General features: G+C 43.5%; 1 protein-coding gene across 1 annotated transcript in view; it reads left to right on the top strand.

Moving 5' to 3' along the window:
- Positions 1-7881: 7881 nt before the first annotated feature.
- OTUD6B (OTU deubiquitinase 6B) overlaps positions 7882-16243 on the top strand; it is a 54749-nt gene continuing 46387 nt past the window's right edge. The window contains exons 1-2 of the mRNA XM_082257451.1: positions 7882-8024; positions 13483-13637. Of these exons, the coding sequence (XP_082113577.1) occupies positions 7949-8024; positions 13483-13637 (231 nt within the window). The 5' untranslated portion in view covers positions 7882-7948. The remainder of the gene's footprint in view (positions 8025-13482; positions 13638-16243) is intronic.

Here is a 16243-nt window from a genome sequence, read left to right on the forward strand (position 1 = left end):
GATAGGATGTTCCTCCTAATGTCCAATATGTTAGAGGAATTCAGATCTTTTTCCAGTCAGTTTAGAAGTCAGTCAGCTCCCTGCACTTCTAATGTTTGGGTGCCCCCTGTTTCAGGGAATGTGTCTGTTAGTCAGGCTAGTCCCATTCAATCTGCTGCTTTTGAATTGGCTCAGAGCCAGAATCTCCCTGAAACATGCTTGAGGGAAGCGATAGTCTGTGAGCTCTCCCCTCTCGGTTTCCATCTGTCAGAGGGCATCAAGGAAAAAATCTGGCAAGGAGCTTTCATTGATGTCCTTTCCTTATTACCATCAGCTAAGGAATTTGTGTCTAAACCTGACAAAAAAGAAGAGGATGAGAGAAAAAGGCCAATTACTAAGTCGTTCAATAATTGGCTTCAGGCTTTCTTGATATACTCCAGTGTTTTTTGTGAAAAGCACCCCCAAAAGAGTATTGGCTTATTCCAGCACATTGACATTGTGCTGGAGGCCTACAAAAACTTTGGGGGAAGTGCTTGGTATTCCTATGATGTAGCCTTTAGGCAAAAATTAGCAGTACAACCTACGCTTAAATGGGGAGTAAAAGATGTTAGCCTGTGGCTAGATTTGTTTCTACCACAGAAGTCTTTTCCGCCTAAGCCTATCACCAACCCTCAGCAAGCAAATTTGCAGTCCTTTCGGAAAGGCATTTGCTTTAACTTTAACGAAACAGTTTGCAAATGGCCAGGAACCTGCAAGTTTAAGCACGAGTGTGCATTCTGTTCCGGACCCCATCCTTTATTTAAGTGCTTTAAAAGGATGTCCAACTCGCAGCAACCAGGAAACTTTCAAAAAGGCCCACACTCCAGTGAAGCTAACAGAAATGTTGCCGTGGCTACGCAAGTACCCAAACAAGGAGAAAGCGCAATTGCTCATTGAGGGGTTCGCTTTTGGGTTTTCTCTGCCCTCTTTTAAAGGTAAGGGCTGTATCATACACGCTAATTTAAAGTCAGTAGATGGTTTACATGAAATTGTGGCGGAAAAAATCGATTTGGAATTAAAAGAAGGCAGGTTTGCCGGTCCTTTTTCTGAACCCCCATTTTTGAATTTCAGGGTGTCCCCTCTTGGAATAGTTCAAAAAAAGGAGCCCAACTCCTATAGATTAATTCACCACCTTTCATATCCGTTACATGAGTCCCTTAATGACGATATTGACACTGCTTTGTCTTCTGTAAAATATGCTACATTTGAGGATGCTCTTGAAAGGTTGAGGTTTGCAGGCAGGGGAGCTCTTTTAGCCAAAGCGGACATTAAGTCCGCCTTCAGGCTACTTCCAATACATCCTAGTTCATTCAATTCATTAGGAATTCATTTTAATAATCAGTTTTATTTTGACAAATGTCTTCCCATGGGGTGCTCTCTTTCCTGTTTTTTGTTCGAGAGTTTTTCAACCTTCCTGGAATGGGTAGTTTCGGATATTACAGCTTCTCATCTGATTGTACACTACCTTGATGATTTTCTTTTTATTGGCCCTCAATCCTCCTCTTTATGTTCATTTTTACTGGATGTTTTTATTCAAGTTTGTAACCTTTTTGGGGTCCCACTGGCCCTGGAAAAAACTGTTTTTCCCTCCTCCTCCCTAGTTTTTCTAGGAATAACAATAGATGCTGACAAGATGGAGTTTAGACTTCCGGAGGACAAATTGGACAATCTGCGCAGAATTCTTCTCATTACTATTCGGCGGAAAAAGGTTTGCCTGAAAGATCTTCAATCTCTCCTAGGACTACTAGCCTTTGCGTCAAGAGTCATTCCAGTGGGTAAAGTATTCTCCAGAAGACTCTATGCTGCCACTTCAGGTTTAAAATCCCCGTCTTCACATGTGCGAATTACAGCCGACATGAGAGAGGATTTATTAGTCTGGGCCCACTTTCTCCTCCGTTTCAACGGTGCTTCTGTATGGCAGGAGCAATTCGTTGTGGACGAGAAATTTCTGCTGTTTACTGATTCAGCGGGTTCTAGGGGGTTCGCTTCCATTTGGCGCAACCATTGGTGCGCGGCACCTTGGTGTGAAAAATGGAAGCGCTTAGGCCTTACCAAGAACATAGTGTTGCTAGAACTGTTCCCCATAGTGGTCGCTTTTGAAATCTGGGGTCAGTTTTTTCAGAATAGGAGGATAATGGTACGGACGGACAACAAAGGAGTGCTTTTCGCACTCAATTGTTTATCATCTAAATCTCCGCCTGTTACCATTATGCTCAGGTATTTGGTGGCCAAATGCTTTGAATATAATGTATGGTTAAAAGCGTCCTTTGTGCCCGGTAAGTTGAACACACTTGCAGATTGTCTGTCTCGTTTCCAGATGGAACGATTCTTTCATCTGCTACCGGAGGCAGACAAGGAGGGACACCCCTGCCCAGCACACCTGTGGGATTTGATATGACTGGTATAGTTGAACATATTGAATGGTCCTTGGCACCAGGGACGCTAGCCGGATACCAATCGGCTTGGTGGCAGTGGAGGCAATACGTTCAGAGTTTCAACTTGCAGTCAGATTTCTTTTCAGAGGCTTTGTTGCTTTCTTTTCTAGACACTTTGTTTAAAAGAAATTTATCCTGGTCACATATTAATAAAACACTTGCTGGAATTTCATTTTTTAATAAGCTTCAGGGTCTGCCAGCTTGTCTGTCTTTCTTTACGGTAAGACAGGCATTAAAAGGTTATAGGAAGCGTCATTTTAAATTAGATGATAGACAAGCTATATCAATTGATTTGCTGGGCAGGCTGTGCACGGCATTGGGGTCGGTGTGTTTCTCTGACTATGAAGCTTCATTATTCAGAGCTGCATTTGCTCTAATGTTTTTCGCAGCGCTCAGGATTTCAGAATTGATACCTGATAAAAGGACAGGAAGTTTAGGTTTGAGAGTGCAAGATGTGGCATTATTTTCTAATGGTGTCAGCATATTCCTGTCACATTCAAAAACCGATCAATTAGGTGTAGGCAAGAGAATTCTTTTACATCAGTCGAGTTTTTCAGCCATCTGCCCCGTTTCTCTTCTTAGGGAATTTTTGAGTAAAAGACCTCAAATGAATGATGTTTTGTTTATTCATGCATCAGGGAAATATTTGTCTAAATTCCAATTTAGTGCTGTGCTGCGGATGTGTCTGAAATACTTAAACCTAAGTAATGCCAAGATAACTTCGCACTCCTTTCGCATTGGAGCAGCCACCGAAGCGAATAGGTTGGGATTGGATGTTAGTACAGTGAAACGAATTGGGAGATGGTCTTCTGATTGTTATAAAACATATATTCGCCCTAATACTTTCGTTTAAATCGCAGGTCACATCGCTGTTTGGATTGTAGGACATTCTTACATCCATTGGGCTCACCAGAGGGCGAAGATAAGAGTTTATTCCGAAAATCTTGGACTGGATGGCAATACATTTAAGGTTTTTTGGTTCGCTAAAAGGGGGATGCGCTGGGCTGAGCTGGTTTCATTTGTCTCTAATTTAGCTAATTTTTACCCACAACCCCATATTTTATTAGTCCACCTAGGCGGCAATGACATTGGTCAAATAAAAACGCTAGATCTCCTTTACAGGATCAGGGATGACTTATCTTTGATCCAAGCCAAATTCCCTTCGGCCAAATTAATTTTTTCGGAGGTTATTCCTCGCTTAATTTCTTTTAGGTACCGCAATTTATGGCCTATAGAAAAAATGCGTAAGAGATTGAATAGAGGGCTTGCCAAATTGTTCCCAGTTTTGGGTATATTGTCTTACAGGCATTTAGAATTGGAAGGTGGATTAACTGGCCTATACTGGAAAGATGGGATACATCTTTCAGATATAGGCCTAGACATTTTCAATAATAACTTGGGTTCTTGCATAGAACAGGCCGCGTGCTGGGTGGGTGGGGACAGGCGGAAAAATTCCGCCTGTCTAGTGGATAATGGCTTTAAATGTTGGAGTGAAATTTGTCAACCTGAGCCGTAGGGGCTAGGTTGCTGTTTATATTATCTGAAGATGTAATAAAAACAAAGTATGAGAATTATTTTCATGTATGTCAAGCCATTCATTAAAACAGCCGCGGCCTTTTATTTCCAAACAAACTTGTGTCTAGTCTATTTTTATTTAGTATTTAATATAGTATGTTATTTATTAAGGGTTATAGAACACTACATCTTTCATACCATTCCCATAAAAAGAATGGGGTTCCTGTAGCCCCCAATTCTTTATGGGATGGGAGAAAGGGTTAATAAATTTAAATAATTACCAGGATTAAACTGGGTTAAGGTTTTAATGTGCTGGCTACTAGAATGTTAGCCATGTAATAGTTTGATATGAACTTTTGACCTGGTTCATTTGTGTGGGGTTCTCCCGCTCAAAATTAAGTTATTATTAAGTTATTCCCGCTTTTAGGTCAGCTGTATCTGGGCAGATTTGAGCGTGGAGCTAGGTTTCCCGCTCAAACAGCCCGCCTTTTGGTAGAAAATCCAGCTCAGGCCGGTTCTGGGAGCACTATTTAAGCTGTGGCCGCGGGACTCCGGGTCACTCATCTCCTCAGGACTGACATTCCTCGTTCCCCCACCCTCCCGCCCCTTTGGTTGTCGCGGCCTGTTTATAATTTTGGCTAATGCGGTCGCCTTAGCAAGTGGCTTTGGTGGACGTTAGTAAGTTTTGTTATTATCCTTGGTTGGATAATGGCTTTAAATGTTGGAGTGAAATTTGTCAACCTGAGCCGTAGGGGCTAGGTTGCTGTTTATATTATCTGAAGATGTAATAAAAACAAAGTATGAGAATTATTTTCATGTATGTCAAGCCATTCATTAAAACAGCCGCGGCCTTTTATTTCCAAACAAACTTGTGTCTAGTCTATTTTTATTTAGTATTTAATATAGTATGTTATTTATTAAGGGTTATAGAACACTACATCTTTCATACCATTCCCATCAGCTCTCAGGGCTCTCCTCACTGAGCTCTGCAGAATGTAACTTCACCTCTTCACCCTCTTTTTCTGAACTCTCAGAAAAGCTTTAAAATTCAGCATTTTGAATGGCTGTAAAGATAAAAGGGCTGCAGATATACAGGTATAACTTTTGTACGAGAGGCCTTCCTCTACACATCAGACTCTACCACAAGGTACCTGACAGGAACCAGGATCACAGCTACAACTGCAGCCATGATCCTGGTATTACTGCTTGCTGCCCAGGCTTGGTCCACCCTTTGCAGCTATAACAGCTTCAACTCTTCTGGGAAGGCTGTCCACAAGGTTTAGGAGTGTGTCTATGGGAATGTTTGACCATTCTTCCAGAAGCACATTGTGAGGTCAGGCACTGATGTTGGACGAGAAGCCCTGACTCGCAGTCTTTGCTCTAATTCATCCTAAAGGTGTTCTATTGGGTTGAGGTCAGGACTCTGTGCAGGCCAATCAAGTTCCCCCACACCAAACTCACTCATCTGTGTCTTTATGGATCTTGCTTTGTGCACTGTTCCAAATTATTTGGTGGAGGAGGGGGGATTATGGTGTGGGGTTGTTTTTCAGCGGTTGGGCTTGGTTCCTTAGTTCCAGTGAAGGGAACTCTTAAGCCCCGTACACACGATCAGATTATCGAACGATCTGTCGTCCGTTTTTTGTGGCATGCTTGCCTGATGTGGAAAGTGAAGAGGTTATTTTCATACGAATTTTCCCGTACGACAGAATTCTACTTCAGAAGTGATGTCATGTGTTGGATTGCTTTGTATGTGTTCTTTCCTCTCTGAGCATGCCTAGTCTTGCTCTTAAGATTTTTTTCCGTCTAAATCTGTACTAATGAGAAGAAAATCGGACGTTGTATTACGGACGACAAAAATTTTATAGCCTGCACATCAGGATTTTGTCAGCCGAAAAGTCGGAGTTGGCTGTCGAAAAGCACCATACTAACAATCCGAAAATCGACAGATCGGTCGTCGGATGAATTTTCCCTACAGATTTTCTTATTGTGTGTACGGGCCTTTAAAGCGGAGTTCCGGGCACAAAAACGATTTTTTTTTTTTTGTGCCCCTCCGCTAGGTAGAGCTCACCTGAAAAGGAATTGGATAGTTATTTTTATTTTTTTTGTTTACTCACCTTTTTATTGAAGATCGTAAATACTCACCTCTGACTGCTTCCTCCTCCAGCGCCGAGGCTCACCCCGTCACTTCCTGCCTCGCGATGATTCCTGGGAGCTAAACGTCATAGCTCCCAGGAATCAATGCGACGGCACCGGCCCCGCTCGTCATTTCCGGGCGACGCCGCATTCCCCTGCTAAACAGCTTTTGGGCATGCCCAGAAGCTGTTTAGGAATGCGGCGCCGCACCGGAAGTGACGAGAGGGGCCGGTGCAGTGCATTCTGGGACACGAAGACGAGGAAGAAGACAGAGAAGAGGACCGCGCCGGCTTCAGCTGCCCACAACAGAGATGGAAACGCTGTGGAAGAAATTTTCTAAGTAAGTATTTCTTCTAAAAGGTAAGTGCTAACCGGGACAGATCAGAGGCTAGCCATTGTGGAATGTACTAGCCCTGACTGTCCCGGGGGTATGTTCAGCAAAAAATTACATCTGTGCCCGGAACTCCGCTTTAAGGCGTCAGCATACCAAGATATTTTGGACAATTTCATGCTTCCAACATTGTGGGAAGAGTTTGGGGATTTCCCCTTCCTCTTCCAACATGACTGCGGAAACAATGTTCATACAGACATGGATGAGCGAGTTCGGGCTGGAGGAACTTGACTGGCCTGCACACAGTGGTCAAACATTCCCATAGACACACTCCTAAACCTTGTGGACAGCCTTCCCAGAAGAGTTGAAGCTTTTATAGCTGCAAAGGGTGAGCCAACTTAATATTGAACTCTACGGACTAAGACTGGGATGCCATTAAATGTCATTGCGTGTGTAAAGGCAGGCGTCCCAATACTTTTGGTAATATGGTCTATATACCGCCTCTGGGCAGCAAGCAAATGAAGTCAGCAATGGCACCTCCTATATGTGATATTAATGTATATGAAGGTTCCGGAATAAAAACGCCATTTACCTGGATAATTAGTCAAATTCATTTAAAGCTGAACTCTAGATAGAAAAGAACACAAATCAGTGCAGCTCTGTAATCGGTATTACATTATTATTATTATTATTTTTTTTTAAGCAAATGACAGCAGTGTAAGCACCCATTATCAGCCTCTTACAGTCCCTGTACAGCAAGGGTGAAGTGTGATGTATGAAGAGCCAATCAGACTATGCTCTGCCAAGAATTATGCTGATAGGAGGAGAGAGCAGAGTGACAGAAAGATGAGCTCATTGCTGTGCTGTTCTCCTTTTACTGTCCAATCACAGACTGGGGGGGAGGGTCCAGGATGACCTGGGCTCAAGAAATATTTTGAATGATGCTGACCATCAGACTGAGGACATCTAGTGGTAGAAATAAGGTACTGCATGGAAATCTCTGGAATGAGGGTGAATGTTGCAGCAAAAGCTGGATTCCTTATTTTTTTTATCTATTAACAGTTCATTTATTTTTATCTTGTCACTTTTGGCCGGAGTTATGCTTTTAAAAACGAAGCTAATAGCACTGAGCGATGGTACCAGCGCCAAGTGAACTGACCTACAACCATACCTCTGATATCTTACACCCTGTGCCCTTCCTCAGGCTTGGTCACAAAGCTTCTCCTCTTCCACCACAAGCCCTAAAAACTTCTCTGAATGAAATAGAATCGTAGGGCAAGTTGCCCACAAGAAACATGGCCGCTAAAACATGTCGCTGCATTATTACATACCTCTTGCGCCAGTGTTGCAGGAGGTCACGTGCAGAAGATAGTCCAATCGGAATCTAGGTGTCCTAAGCTTTACCCAATGGAGGACCGCTGCTACTGCACATTGACAGGTATGGGCGGGGATTGCGGGGACGTCAGGCAGCGTGCAGTGTCAGTGTCAGTGTGGGATGTGTGGAAGGTGATCGGGAATGGATGAAGAGGAGGGAGGATCGGAGGAGGCCGTACTGCACAGGCAGCATCGGAAGGAGAAGAAGGATCTGCAGGGTGAGAGATCGTACTGCTGACAATGGGGTGTAATGTGCAATGTATTCCTCCGCCTGCCTGGAGGGACTCCTCTACATGTCAAAGGGGAACTTCACCCTCACAGTAACAGTCTCATCCCCACTTACCTGCATTGCTGGATTCATATACTTACCTACTGGGTGCGTCCGGCGTTGTCCCCATGTCTGAAAGGGGTTTTTGATCTCTATGACCCTATGTATAGTAGGGTTTGCCGTCGTCCCTGGTTGAGTATTGTATCAATTTGTCTGTTAACCCTTTCACGCAACTGTACTTCACTGTACATATGTTTGTTTTTTTGTTTTTTTTAAAAATTAAACATTTATTACTATTATCATTATCATTATTTAATTACTATTAGCAATTTTTTGCTTGCTTGTACTTTATCTTATACCCCATACCTGCCTTAAAAGTCCCACTTCCCATTGGCCTGAGGTACCAACAAATTGATACAAGTCCCCATGTCTGAGGCTCCGTTCACACAGGACGATACCATGCGTTTCCCATGCAGTGCTGTATTTACTGACACATGGATGTACAGGTGTTCCTGCATCTCTGTTATAGCAGCCCCATTGTTGTCTATGGGGATGCAGCGGCTGCCCGGACACCACCGCTGCCCCCAATATAAAATCCGTATGGGTTCACCGCCCCAAATACACCCTGGGTGCGTCCAGGGCCCTGTAACCGGCACACAGTGGTTGTGTCCATGGCAACGATGGGACTGCCAGCTGGGGGATGCATGCAGCAGCTTTGCATCCCTGTCAGTAAATACAACCTCACACGCATGTAATCCCCCCATGTGAACAAGGACTTACAACACTCTCCTATGTCAGCTCCCATTCTACACCGCCATCTTCTTTCTTTAAGAAACAAAATATGGTTGGTAGTACCCTGCAAAGCGCCCCCCTCCCTATTGGACATACAGTTGCAGAGTTTTGCCTATTGGGACTGTAGAGGAAGTGCCACACAACCAGTAATAAAAACATAGTACAAGTTTATTGGGGAAATAACTGGGAAAAGGTGTCACAATGCTAAACAGTCGGCTGTATACAAATCCATTACATTGGTACATACAGTAACCAAATAGTACATAGTAAATGTGTCATGGCATCTGTGGTAATCCAACACGTTTGAGAGTTCAGTCTCACTCTTCAGGAGTTGATGCATAGACATAATCTATAAAATAAAGTGATTAAACAATATAACTTAGTAATGAACATGGAAATGTAGATTGGAAGAAAATCTACCTGATACATTTCCATGTTCATTACAATGGTATATTTTTTAATCATTTTACTTAGGGATGCACCGAAATGAAAATTATGGGCCGAAACTGAAAATGCAGGAGAAACCCGCATGACCCGCAAGCGCTCACATAGTTACAGCTATTAGCGGCCGCTCGCCCGCCCTCCCGCCCGGTGTGTCAGTTCATTCATACACATGGTAGTAGTAGGGACATCATTGAGAGGCGGGCGGCCGGTCAGAGGCGGGACTTTTTAAACCTGCGCTGCGCCCTCCTCCTTCCTCACGGCGGCCATTAATTTCTGCATTTTTAACCCATTTTCGACCGAAAATTTTGGTGGCCGAAATTTCGGTGCATCCCTAATTTTACTTTATAGATTATGTCTATGCATCAACTCCTTAAGAGTGAGACTGAACTCACGAAACGCGTGAATTACCACAGATGCCATGACACATTTACTATGTACTATTTGATTACTGTATGTACCAATGTAATGGATTTGTATTCTTCGCCCAACTGTTTGACATTATGACATCTTTTCCCAGTTTTATTGCTGGCGTATACTCAATAAACTTGTTCTTTGTTTTTATTACTGGTTGTGTGGTGCTTTATGTAAAGTCCTAATAGGCAAAACTGTGCAATTCCATCTTCTTTCTTTGGGTGACGTGGAGCCAGCTGTCCCCTCTTGGTTCCCCGATGACACAGAACAAGTGCAGACAGTGGTGTGACACCATGTCTGTTTATGATGATGAACAATGAATGAATTCTTATTATTATTATATAGGATTTATATAGCGCCGACCGTTTATGCAGCGCTTTATAACTTGAGAGTAGACAGTACAAATACAATGCACTTTAATACAGTAGGAATCAGAGGACCGTGAATGAATGAACAAAAACAGTTGAATCTTCATTCAACTATCTCGCATGTCTCTCATGAACAATTATCAGTTAGAATGAATACACAGTTGCACAAGTGTTTTAGTATCATTATACAATAACTACCAGAGAGTAGAGCTGCACGATTCTGGCCAAAATGAGGATCACGATTTTTTAGCTTGGAATAAAGATCACGATTCTCTCACGATTCTCTGTGTAACAAAAAAAAATTGGGATAACTTTACTGTTACGTTTTTTTTTTTTATTCATTAAAGTCTATTAATTGCGTTTGAAAGACTGCTGCGCAAATACAGTGTGACATAAAATATTACAACAATCGCCATTTTATTCTGTAGGGTCTCTGCTAAAAAAAATATATAAAATGTTTGGGGGTTCTAAGTACTTTTCTAGCAAAAAAAAATGATTTTAACTTGCAAGCAACAAATGTCAGAAAAAGATCCAGTCTTTAAGAGGTTAAACTTCCTCTCTCCCTGGCAGAGGGAAGGAAAAGATACAATATAATCATTTTTGTTTAGTTACTGGAAGACTTTGCTGATAGCCATTTGCCGGGAGGCTTTTTTTTTTTTTTTCCACAGCTGTTCTCTCTGCTATGCAAAGAATCAAGCATATTTCAGGGTTAGATCGTCAGGAGGGGTGAATCGAGATCGCGATTTTCATACGATTAATCGTGCAGCTCTACCAGAGAGTGTGAAATAACACAACACAGGCAGTCAGAACCTAATTTAGCAGTAAAGGAGTCGGTGTCAAGGGTCTCGCTATCCACCTGCCCCAAATTTTATTAAATGTCTTGACTCTTTTACGTAATTCATGGAGTCTATACAAGGGGAGGGAGTCATTAACCAATGTCAGCCACTGAGACCGTGGCGTGTAGATGACCTCGGTCCTTTCCAGGACAGTAAAAGGGACTTTCTTGCATAGAAATATAGAATGCTAAGCTGTCTCTTGGCGTGAGAGGGAATTGTCAGATCGCCAAGGATGCCCAGAAGGCAGTTCTTGGGATTCACAACATTAGGCAGAGCCAGGGCGGAGGAGATAAAACAGTTTATGTCCACCCAGAAGTCCTGAACCACGGGGCAAGTCCAAAAACAGTGCATAAAGTCAGCAACCTGGCCACATCCTTTGAAGCATTCAGCTGTGGAAGATAAGCCCATCTTATTTAGTCTGGCAGGTGTAAGGTGGGACTGGTGAAAAATCTTACGTTGAATAATCCGGTCTTTGGATGAAATAATAGAGGTTTTATAGGTATCACTAAACTCAGTTCAGTCTGCTTCTATGAGGGCAGGGCTTGACAAATTTTCTTTGAATCTAGGAGCCAGCTAAAAATGTTAGGAGACAGTTTTTCAAATCAGCTGCCTGGCGTCCAGGAAAAAAAAGAAAGCAAGAAAGAGAAATAAAAGAGAGAGAAATTGAAAGAGGAAAAAAAGAGAAGGAGGGGAAGGGGGGAGGGGTAGGATAATGGGGGGGGGGGGGTAGAAGCGGAGAGCGATTGGGGGGGGGGGGTAGAAGGGGAATTGAGAGAGAGAGAAAGAAAGGAGGGGGGAGGAAGGGAAAGTATCAGTCAGATGTGTATATGTACATTGAGGTCTCCTCAGCTCTATGGTGTGTACAGAGGAATCCTCCAGAAGTGTGGCACTGTCCCACCTCCACCTTCCTCACATACACCCAGAAAATGGCCTGCTCTGCTCCCCCTCACCTGTGTCTGGGGGGGGGGGGTCTCCCACCACTGGCCAATTAAAGGTAAACGGTGCCCCCCAACTATGTTGAAGGTGGTGCCCTTCCTGTAGCCATGGCAGGATGGGCTATGTCTCCACTCCCACCTCCGCCAGGAGCTGAGGAAGCAGTGACACCCAGGCAGGCAGTCTGGAGCAGTGGGACGAGGAGTGGCTGACACATTCTGTGCAGAGCCCAGGCCCAGCGCACCATTCCCCAGCCTTACACATTGCTCAACCACTGACCCATCATTCTTACCTGATGTCAGATAGATGTTTATGTCGGGTAACCACAACGAGGAGGGCTGACAGTGGCAGAAGTCGAGCAGTGCATCCTATGGACGTGCTGAAAGTGGAGAAGAGACGGCTGGTTCTGATTGGTCAGCGCCATCCATGTGATGGTGCTGACCAATTAGAATGCCTCTTGCCTGTACACTGAGAAGTATGGATAGGAGCCGCGGCGATTTCAAATCTGCAGATCAGCGAAGCGGCGTCCCGATGCCCAACAGCAGACGGCTGAAATCCTAGGCGCCTGGACTCAATTTCTATTCGCCAATGTGAGCTGGCACCTGAGATTTGTGGAGCCCTGGTTTAGGGACGTCCATTTATCTTGGGCCTTTTGAAATCTGGGATTAGACTGAGTCATTAGGGCAGAATAGTAGGTGGATATAAGTTTTTAGTGGGGTCTAATCGCCTCAATAATTTCTCCAGGGGGGTTACCTGAATAGGGTTATTTAGAGAACCAAATTGTGCACGTATAGCATAATGTAGTAGTAAAAAAAGTAATTATGTGATAAATCAAAGTCCACACACAATTGATAGAATGTTTTAAAACCCTGTAAGTTAAAGAGATGGCATAAATACTTAACCCCTTTGGCAGACCACAGGTAGAGAATATAACTCTGTAGAATGGGGTTAAACCACAAAGGGTTATTGGGGAATGCCAGCCATGAGTCAGTAGAGGTTTTGGCCACAATGGACTTAAATAAGGATAGGGATGTATGTAGAAGTGACGTACCTGGGCAGGCTGGTACACAGCCTCTATAGATAATATTGGGATGAGGCAATGGCCACCTCTGTGACAGTGCAAGCATTGGCAGAGGCTGGATGCAACCAGTCATGGATATGGACGAGGTTTAGATGTTTAGTAGCGTGAAGAATTGCTTCATGTTTCATACTGAGCAACAAATACCTGATGATCCTGCCAGTCCAAATCTCTTCCTTCTACTTTCGATTGTGGCATGTACAGAGGAAGATCCATGCTGGTGGGGTTGGTTTGTGTCCCAGACATGGCGACCTTGGCTCACAGTACTGCGCAGAATGGTCACACATGTCGTCACGAGTGCTATAAGGACTGCTGGAGGGAGAAGAGCACTATACTCATTATGCGACCAGCTGAGAAAAAAAAATGCTATGTATACTAGAAAAGTTTTAAAACAAGCATGGCGGGGGGGCTGGAGTTGGGCTTTAACAAATACATGATGTGGAATGAAAGGCTCGGAGAGCTGTATTGTAGTCCCTTTATCTGTAACTTGTTGATTTTACAAGTGAGCTCAGTTTTGTAATTTGTACTGATCTTTATGTATTGAAGCCAAAATCCAAAGTATGAAAAATGCCGTGCCTAAAAATGACAAGAAAAGAAGAAAGCAGCTGACAGAAGACATTGCTAAGCTGGAAGCTGAACTGGATGAAAAACACAAACAAGAACTGGCAGGCTTGGAACAGCAGGAGTGTGCCCAGACAGAGGTGGGTATAAGTTATGGTCAGGAGGGTGTGCACCTGAGAGAAAAGTCAATATACCGTGTAAATGGAGAGCACATCGTATCAAAGTGATATCTTCTGAGGAATCCTGGTTATGTTTTTTTTTCCCCCCCAGCTCCTCCAACATAGTAGATATTTATCAAACAAGGCGTAGTTTGTGGGAACAAGCAAGACGCACTCTAGGAGGCATTTTCTTGCTCCAATTGAGCTTATAATGGCTAAATAATGAGTCCGTCTTCTGGAAATTCAGAGTTTAGAGGCTTACATATATGGGTTTGGCTAGTATTATGAAAGGCATGTCATATGTTAATCGGCTTCTTTGTACATATAGTTAAAATGGTATAAATATATCATTGAAATGTAAACAATCTAGCACTTTATTTTTGCTGTGTGAAGTGCCACTTATTGCAAACATGTTCAAGAACTTAGATTTTCACCGCACAAGACCGCGCTCTTCTACAACACGGTTATTGGCAGGCTCCTGTTGTGCAAGCTGGCTGGACCCCCCTACATCCATTTCTCAGGAAGCTTTTGGAACCCTTTAAATTTCTTCCTCAGACTCAGTCTCTAAGGAGTCCCAAAATCTTGCATTTTTTTTTAAGCCCAACTCCGGGATATTCGCAACCGCCTGTCCCCCCCACCACCCTATACAATTGCCCATTTTACTCCCTGAAGTCAAGGTCATGTGACACTGCTGGCCTGATCCTTCTCTCTTCTTCTGTTTATATTCTGGGCTCTTTGTTCCGGGTGTCCACATCAATGCCTGCATGATGTGGACATCTTCTATTGGTGGAGGCGATACTTCCAGTGGTCATCTCTTCTCACATAGGCTGCAGAGGCAGGAGAAATCATGGGGGGGGGGGGGGGGGGGTAGTGAAGCACAATGTAAGTATACAGATTTGAAACCTGATGGGCTGCTGGAGAAGCTAGAAATCACTGTAGTAGTTGGTGCTTCTACACTGATAGCAGCAATCTTCCGGGTCCAGCTCAAGAGTAAGCAGCTTCCCCACTGCACATTAAAGTGGTTGTAAACCTCACACATGAAATAAGAACAAAGCATATCCTTATATAGTGAGTACTTGTCTACGAGCACGAAGTGTCACTTTTGTCTGCTGCTTCGTTCCTCTATCAGCATTAATCACTTCTGACAAGTTTTCCTGACACCAAGAAAAAAATTGTGACGGGGGCTCTCCAGCTGATTGACAGCCTCAGCTCTATTCCTGTGTGCAGGGGTGTGTCTCTTCTCTCCAATCAGTTCCCTGAGCTCTCGGCAATGAGCTCTGCAGATTGTAATTTTAGCTCTCCGCCCTCCTTTTTTCTGAACACTCAGACAAGCTTTGAAATTCAGAACTTTGAATGGATGTAGGGAAGACTGCAGATAAACATGTACAACTTATGTAGGGGGATTTGTTTAATTTCTGTGCATCATCTGAGGATAGTCCCTTCACTGGGTATATGTAAGGGTTTACAACCACTTTAAGCCCAGGTGGTCATTATCGCCGTTCATAGAAAGCCTCATATATTTTTTATTTTTTTATTTGTTTGTCAATAAATACAAGGTGTGTTCTGGTTGGATGACATGGGAAGGAGGGACAGTGACATTGCGCTGCCCATGTCAGCCACAGTACTGAGCAAGCAACTCCCTTGGTCCGTGTGCAGAGGGGAAAATCTCTGCTATCACTGTAGTAATGCTGAATGCTACAATGATTGTTAGCTTCCCTAGTGGCCTATCCAGTATGAGATATGTATACTTACACTGTGCCAAGCTGAACCACTGTAAGTATGCAATAAAATAATTCCTGGATTTCAGCTTTAATACCTTTTTTTTAATATTAGCTAACTTAAGTTATCACCTAAACTATAAACTTTCTGCATTGATTGATGGCTAACATGGTACAAGACTCTCCTGATACAATGCATATGAAAGGCAAAAATGATTGCACGCTTAGTTTCCCTGAAGTTAGGTAAAATTTAGTTTTTTTTTCTGTGGTCCATTATACATATTTGAGTGTGATCTTGGCAAGTACAAATTGAAACTGCTTATTTTAAGGCAGGGATCCTCAAACTACGGCCCTCCCAACTGTTGTGGAACTACACATCCCATGAGGCATTGTAAAACTCTGACATTTACAGACATGACTAGGCATGATGGGAATTGTAGTTCCTGAACAACTGGAGGGCAAAGTTTGAAGACCCCTGTTTTACGAGGTTAAGGCTGACCATACAGTTTATTGAATGGTTGAAAATACTTTATAAGAATCCGACTGGATCGATTAGCCTGGGCGGTGCCCTCGCTCTTCCTTTTACCTTGTACTGGGGCACGCGTCAGGGATGTCCTCTCTCCCCGGCTCTTTTTGCCTTGGCGATCGAGCCAATGACGGAGGCACTCCGCACGTCCCTATATATTCGTGGACATCGCGTAGGCTGGTTGGAGGAGAGAGTGGCATTATATGCCGATGATATGTTGCTGTTCCTAGGTGATGCGGGACCTTCATTGCAGGGAGCATTGCGGTTTCTTGATACATGTTCTACATTCACTGGACTGCAGGTTAACTGGTCCAAATCCCTTTTATTACCTGTTGATCCAGAGG

This window comes from Pelophylax lessonae (genome assembly GCF_965119305.1).
Source record: "Pelophylax lessonae genome assembly, chromosome: 5".
NCBI lineage: Eukaryota > Metazoa > Chordata > Amphibia > Anura > Ranidae > Pelophylax > Pelophylax lessonae.